At 30.5% G+C, this 7,098-nt stretch overlaps 1 protein-coding gene and 1 long non-coding RNA gene across 6 annotated transcripts; one reads left to right on the forward strand and one right to left on the reverse strand.

The window, feature by feature from the left end:
- The first annotated feature begins 262 nt into the window (after window positions 1-262).
- LOC109862993 (elongin-B) lies at window positions 263-2,369 on the forward strand. Of its 3 annotated transcripts, none has more exons than XM_020443168.1 (3): window positions 263-349; window positions 545-638; window positions 1,083-2,369. In XM_020443168.1, exons 1-3 carry the CDS (start codon window positions 347-349, stop codon window positions 1,337-1,339), a joined length of 354 nt encoding a protein of 117 aa, XP_020298757.1. In that variant the 5' UTR covers window positions 263-346; the 3' UTR covers window positions 1,340-2,369. The 3 variants fall into 3 exon arrangements, with proteins under 3 accessions (XP_020298757.1, XP_020298756.1, XP_020298758.1); XM_020443167.1 differs by having other exon boundaries at window positions 334-464; XM_020443169.1 differs by having other exon boundaries at window positions 334-464; window positions 565-638.
- A 1,973-nt stretch (window positions 2,370-4,342) lies between these two features.
- On the reverse strand, window positions 4,343-6,833 carry LOC109862992. Of its 3 annotated transcripts, none has more exons than XR_002251268.1 (6): window positions 6,539-6,833; window positions 6,078-6,382; window positions 5,827-5,988; window positions 5,533-5,750; window positions 5,284-5,451; window positions 4,343-5,173 (listed from the first exon to the last, which is right to left on the reverse strand). It is a non-coding gene; the product is annotated as an uncharacterized LOC109862992 (long non-coding RNA). The 3 variants fall into 3 exon arrangements; XR_002251269.1 differs by having other exon boundaries at window positions 5,290-5,451; window positions 6,078-6,414; XR_002251267.1 differs by having other exon boundaries at window positions 6,078-6,414.
- Between the last annotated feature and the right edge of the window lie 265 nt (window positions 6,834-7,098).

Below are 7,098 nucleotides of genomic sequence, written 5' to 3' on the forward strand. Positions count from 1 at the left end.
GCACTCACTTGGTAGATGCGCCTGCGCATAATGACACTCGACCATCTATGCCCATATTTGGACTTCGTGCGTCTCCCTTTCTCGGGCCTCGTGCCTCTCATTGCGAAGATACGCGACTAGCAATATAGGAGTATTACATATATGCCTATAATATCCCTTAATGCTCCCTCCTTTATCTCCATGAGTGCAGCCAATTTAGGTTAGGTTAAAAGAACAGACCTATGTTCACACAGTTCACACGTATTTACTTCGTATTTAGTTTACATGCCAGACGGTATTATGTTAGGAGGCGCTACTAACGCTGGTACACGCAGTTTGGTTGCCCTGGTGTGTAGTCCTATCTTCTATGGTAAACATAAAAGTGGAATTGTAAATAAGAAAATCTCATATTTTTGTCAAAAAAGAAATAGTGTAAATTCTATAATCTTAGCGTTATTTTTACGTTTACATTTAAACTCACAATGGTAATATTTTTTCTGCTTGATATTTCATTCCGCTGAAAAGCATTTGTTAACCAAAAAGTTTTTGACGATTTTATTTACAGGATGTATTTTTAATGATTAGGCGAAAAAAAATGACGATATTTACTGATGCGAAAGATGATACTACCGTCTTAGAACTCAAAAAAATGATTGAAGGTAATTTTACACTGACCATTCCACAAAATTGTGTAACTCTTTGTATAAGGACAGATGGTTTACATATTTCATACGTATCCAACTTTCTAAATTTTTATTTGTCATTTAAATAATTCGTATTCTGTAAATAATTAATTTAAGTAATTGATGGTCTTTAATTAATAGTCAACAATATATATATATACAAATTATATCAAGAAAAGAAATATAATTGTAAATAATACAATACAATTAAGTGAACTATCTGTTATTTACAAAGATTATTAAGAATAAGGATTTGTGTATGTGTATATGTATATAGTAGTAATAGTAGTAGTAGTAACAACTTTTATTTTCTTTGTAAGCTGTTAAACATTTTAACTTATACATTTGTAGATTCAATATTTATAGAAAATAATAAGTGCAAAACCTTTGAAATTATTTAATACTGAAAGTAATTTGTAGGTATTTTGAAAGTATCACCATCAAATCAGCAATTATTTAACAAAGATAATCTTCAAATGTGTGACAACAAGACTTTACAAGATTATGGATTGACATCATTAACTGCAAAAGCTCAAAATCCTGCATTAGTGGGTTTAGCTCTGCGCCAACCAGATGGCCAATTTGAACCATTAGAAATGACACCGTTTTCACTACCACCCGATCTTCCAGATGTTATGAAGTCTCAAGAAAATAATGGACAAGAACAATCTCCTTGAAATAATAGTATTGTATGAAATTAATAAACTTTTGTGTTTAATTCAATTGGAAAATTGTCAAAAAAGCTCTGAATGATAAGAAGAGAAATTCTATGTGAATATTAAAACAAAAACTGATATTATAAAAAATGTGTGAATATAGTATGTAGTATGTACTATATTTACTTACTAGTGTATACATATATACATGTACACATACTTTTTACACAGAGAAAATATTCAGAGCAATAGAATTTCGATATATAAATGTAGTCATATAAATCTTTTATTCTGTATGATAAAGTATTACCCTACACTTAATTATTGACTCAAAAGTGATAATAAACTCTAAAAACTCTCATACATTACATCTTTACAAATATATATGAATTAAATGTGTGGTTTATTACTCATAGAGAATGCATATAAATACACCTCAACTTGTATATAACTCATGTATGAATGGATAATTTTTCTCAAATTATAGTGTTTTTTTTCTTTTTTTTCCTCTACGATTTAATTTTCCTTCATTAAATATAAAAACACAAACATACTTTAAAAATGACATTAATAAATGAGATATTAATGACCCATCTACTACTATAACATAATATATATGTACAACAAACAAATAGTTGATATACATATGCACATATATTTGTAGTATAAAATCTGTATTGCAAGAAAACTTAAATATATAAAGACTTTTTTAACTTATAAGCTTTAGTTATGTAGAGATACAATGCTATTTCTAAACTAAAAAATACAATAAATATAAAATATATACATATAATTAAGTACTCTAATTTTTATAATAATCTATCAACATCTACATTGGGTAAGTTCCACTTGCCTGTCGCAAAGCTCGTGAGCGTTACCCTATCTTTGTTTAACTTTTGATAAAAAAACAAGGATGAAATGATTCCATGAGCGTTGCAAATGGCAAGTAGAACTCACTCATTATATCTTATTACTCAAACAAAAAATTTTTTAAGTGCTAAGTATATGTGCTACTCATATATGTTTTTAAATAAAAAAACAAATTTTCCAAGTCTAAACTTTTATTTTCTAATAACTATGTCTTTACATATATATATATGAAATAGTATTACTACATATCGCTAAAAAAACTCTACAAACACAGAATATTGAAAAGTAATACCAAATAAATTGTGTACATTGCTGCATTATTTTAAAATATAAAACATCATAAAACACAATAGAAAGTATATAGGAATTAGTGAATAGTAAAATTGTTATTATTAACAATATATTTCATAAATTTAACTAAATATAAATTGTGTTAATTGTACTGTCATTAAGAAAAATAACCACAAAAAATATGATAAAATAAACAGAAACAAACTCTACACAAAAACTATCCTACAAAATAATTGCTATTAATGCAAAATAAAAAACTAATATTAAAAATTAGTGTCACTTAAAGGGTCGTCTACAATGGAGAGTTGTAGGCCGTAATAGTAAGAAATTGACCAATCACAGCCAAAGTACAGAAGAATAATCGATTGTGATTTGTCAGTTTCTTACTGTTACGGCCTACAACTCTCCATTGTAGACGACCCTTTAAAGGGTCGTCTACAGTAGAAGTAGGCAGTATAGAGTAAGAAGTAAAGTTCTTGGAGTTATTTTAGTTTTGTTTATACAAGTAATTATTTCGCGTTTTTTAACACACGTCTTTCATTGGCTAACAGTAAGGCAGGAGGCAGTGCGAAATGGGAATTGCCCATTTCGTAATTCCCGTTGTTTCTTTACCGAAAAATAGTTTACTCTCTACTTCTACAGCCTTACTACCACTGAACCCTGAACCATAAAGAGCCGTCTACAATGGAGAGTTGTAGGCCGTAATAGTAAGAAATTGACCAATCACAGGAAAGTACAGAAGAATAATCGATTGTGATTTGTCAATTTCTTACTNTTACGGCCTACAACTCTCCATTGTAGACGACTCTTAATATATGGACATAGGAATATAGGGACGGAGCACAGACCTAGAATATAGGCGAGGGGAGTGAAGCCGAAATGCGGGGGGCAGTTATGCCTAATTTGTATTGGCTACGAATGTGCGCATGCTCAATACTGCTTAACCTTTCAGATGGTTGATAGATTTCAAATTATCTTACGCAGCAATTTGGATTACAAGTGATTTGGCAATCGTCAGCAAATAATTAATATAAAAAGAATAAAAATAATTAATATAAAAAGAATAAAAGCTATTCTGTTATAATGTTAATTATAAAACAGTTAACAGTTAAAATAAATGTTATATATATATATATTTTATAAAAATATTTATATATTTGTGTTATAAAATCAACATATTTGTTTGTAAGTTAAAAAAAAAAAAATACAATAAATTTTACAATAGGGCACATAAATTAATATAATGTTAACAGTTGTAGTAAATAAAAGATAAAAAAGACAGTAAATACCCTTACGAAAAAGTACTACTGCCGATTACATATACATAAAGTCAGTAATATAAATGTTACTGACAATCACATAAGAATATTATTAGGTATTACAGGAATCACTGAGAATATTACTGGCAATTACACAGAATGCCAGTAATTTTTTCGTACCCAAGAAGAACAAAAAGTCACGAAAACGTCAAAATGACGTCAAAACGACGTCAAAACGACCAAAGTCAAAATGACGTCAAACTGGTAAAAAATATGACGAAATGTTGACGTCATTTTTTGGTCACTAGAAAACATCCGGGCTGGTTAAAGCATGCAGTCATATCGCACTTACACCATTTACTTTATAGTGAAACAACTGTAAGGGTTGCTTTATAAGCTTTTTGTGCACTGCAAAAAAGCATTGAAATCTCATATTTAAACTTTACCGGTTCCGGCATAAGTTAACGATTATAATTATTATAAAGCAACCCTTACGACTATTTTACATAAAGTAAATGGTGTAAGTACGACCACACACTTTAAAAAAAGCAAGTCAAACATGTCTCCTCATTTATATTTCTTTTTTCTAAAATAAAAGGATAAATGTTATTCAAGAGTCTGTTTATTAAAACATTAGTATCAAAATAAAGGTACATAAATATAAATAACATGTGTGATGTAATTTACATCTGACATTAATNTTTTATAACTTCAAGCTAATTAGAACAAAGGCAACAAATGAAACATGTAACGAACAATTATATAGACGCATATGTGTAAGGTATATTTTTAACATTATCTTAATAAAACTGAAACTTTTTTGTTACCAAAACTTAACGTAAAAAGCTAAGAGAGATCATGATAACGTTACACAACCTTCTCACTTTATTAATAGTTATTAATACTATCACTTTGGATCAGTTTGTTTCTCATGACACTACAGTTGTTGAAAACAGAACACATAAATTGCACATAATCAAAAAATAAAAACAAAGTCAAAGATTATTTTTAGCTCTATGAAATGAATTGTCCTTAGAACAGAGAAGTACTAAACATATGTAGAATACAAGCAAATATGAAAGAATAATGCAGAACAATGTCATATAAAGGCGCTAATTTGTGTAAAGTACACAATTGTGTAAAGTTGATTTTAGAGATCAACTTAACACAAGCATGTGTATAAGTCTTAAAATTTTACATTAATTAAAACTTAAAATTTTAATACATAGCCTTTTTATCTTGAAGTTATTCATGCTTTAAAAGCATTAATAACTTGAAGCACTAAAAAAATTCAAACAAAAAACCACAGCTTTACACAAAAAATCACATTTAAAATCAAAATTTTAAGAACGTTGCATTGAGATGTTAAACCATCTTTTCATCTTATCTTCAAAAACATAAACTAGCAGCTAACCAAACTTCTTTAAGCATACATCTTAAAAGTAAAAACATAGTTCAAGTCAGTTGATGAAGTCTTTTAGAAAAAATAAGTAAATAATACAAAATCTTAAAAACAAATAATAATAGTTGTACTTTTATACGTACGTATACATTCTACCAGTTTCTTAGTTGTTGATTTTTCAAAGCTAAGCTTGACTCCACCTGTGCCCTTCCAGCTTATTATGCGAGCAAGTTGGTTNAAGATGAGGACGGCCAGAATGGAGTACGTAAAAGATGAGGCTCGCCCTTTCCCTTTTTTCCAAGATACTTTATCTGAAATGTATAACAAATAATTTAAAAATGTTTTATGTCAGAGAAACAATAATAGAGAACAACAGAATAAGTAAGATTCACCATATTATTGAAAATTGGTTCATTCTTTAAATAAGATTCAAATTCTGCCAAATCATTCTCTGTGTTTAAAGGTAAAGAAGGAAATCCTTGTGGACGGTCAAACCTAGACTCATCAGGGAAAAGCTCGTCTAATATTCGGCTCATATTGATACTAAGCCAATCCACTTTTCTATGAAGCTCTTAAAGGAGATTAAGATGCATTTGGTTTACAAGACTTTCTGTCAAAGATAAACACATTAACATACTTCTAAATCATATTATTCATAAAAATATTCAGAGATGATTTGAACTTACTGCTAGTCGTTTCTGTGTCTTTTAAAGAATCAGATGTCTTCTGCTCGGGCATGAACTGACATGACTGACTTTCACATACTATCTCTTTTACTGATTCATGAACACCAGGGTTATCATGCAATTTCTTTGAAGCTTTAGAACTGCTTGCTTGTGATGGAAATGCTATAAATAATAACAACAGTACGTAGAATTCAACAAAAGAATTCATTTCTCATGTAAAGCCTTAGCTGCTCATAGTACAAAAAACATACCACCATGATCACATAATTCTGATCATAGTCTTTCTGTTTGTCATTAATGTTTTTATCATTGTTGGCGTGAACCACATCATCCACTGCTTGCTCAAGTTTAACATCAACTCTCTCATTCTCTGCATGTTCTTCAGCATCAACAGCTAAAATGGCCTGCCTGACTTCTTCATTTCAAAGACGCCTATTGATCTCTTTAACTGAGGTAGCGTGTATCCAGTTTCGAATCAATTTTCAATGCAAATCACAAGCATATCATCAAATGGCCACACAAAAATTGAGGTTAACAATATTGAGGCTCTCCAGATCTTCAAAAGTTAAAAAGGAAGATANCCCTTATCTATGGTATGGCAATAAATATACTAATAAATCAGTGTACTTCACAATAAGATACATTACAGTGCGATTCTAACACCGATCATAAAGATCTAAACAAAAATATTAAATATTTTATGAATAATTACCTTCAACAGAGCCATCCCGAAAGCTAATCCATCCAGAATAAACAAGACACAGCAAATTACTGGCGCACGGAGTCAAAATACGTNTCACACGGCGGCAACCACGCGGCAACAGGTAGCAAAAGATAAGATGATGGTGGATTGATACTCTTGCACATGAAAAAGTTTTAATCGTAACCGTAAAGTCGTAAACAATTTAACCAACTACAGACCAGTATTAGCTAGAATATTGGCCTGTAATTGGTTGATTTACTTACGACCTTGCGATTACGACTAAACTTTTGTCACGTGCAATGCTCTTAAGACCGTTCTATATAAAGACCTATCTACATAAGACGAAGATACGGGTCGCAATGTGACCGGAGATGCACTCGGGTGCAGCCCGGCTTGTTCTTTTTGTTAAGGTTTTTATCACGGTCGGTTTTGACTTCTACCCCCGACAAGTTTAAATGTTAATTACTTACTTTTATCACCTGTTTTGTCACGTTGTTCACACACTATTTTCAAACGTTCGATTCAGCCGCTCGCGCTTGTCTGGCTCATCACCCAAAATTTGCCTTCGG

Source organism: Pseudomyrmex gracilis, unplaced genomic scaffold, assembly GCF_002006095.1.
Source record: "Pseudomyrmex gracilis isolate BER0280 unplaced genomic scaffold, ASM200609v1 scaffold_2847, whole genome shotgun sequence".
NCBI classification, from domain to species: Eukaryota; Metazoa; Arthropoda; class Insecta; order Hymenoptera; family Formicidae; genus Pseudomyrmex; species Pseudomyrmex gracilis.

Coding starts and splice junctions, on each gene's coding strand:
- LOC109862993 (XM_020443168.1), top strand. Junction 639..1,082: donor ACTCAAAAAAATGATTGAAG/GTAATTTTACAC, acceptor AGTAATTTGTAG/GTATTTTGAAAGTATCACCA.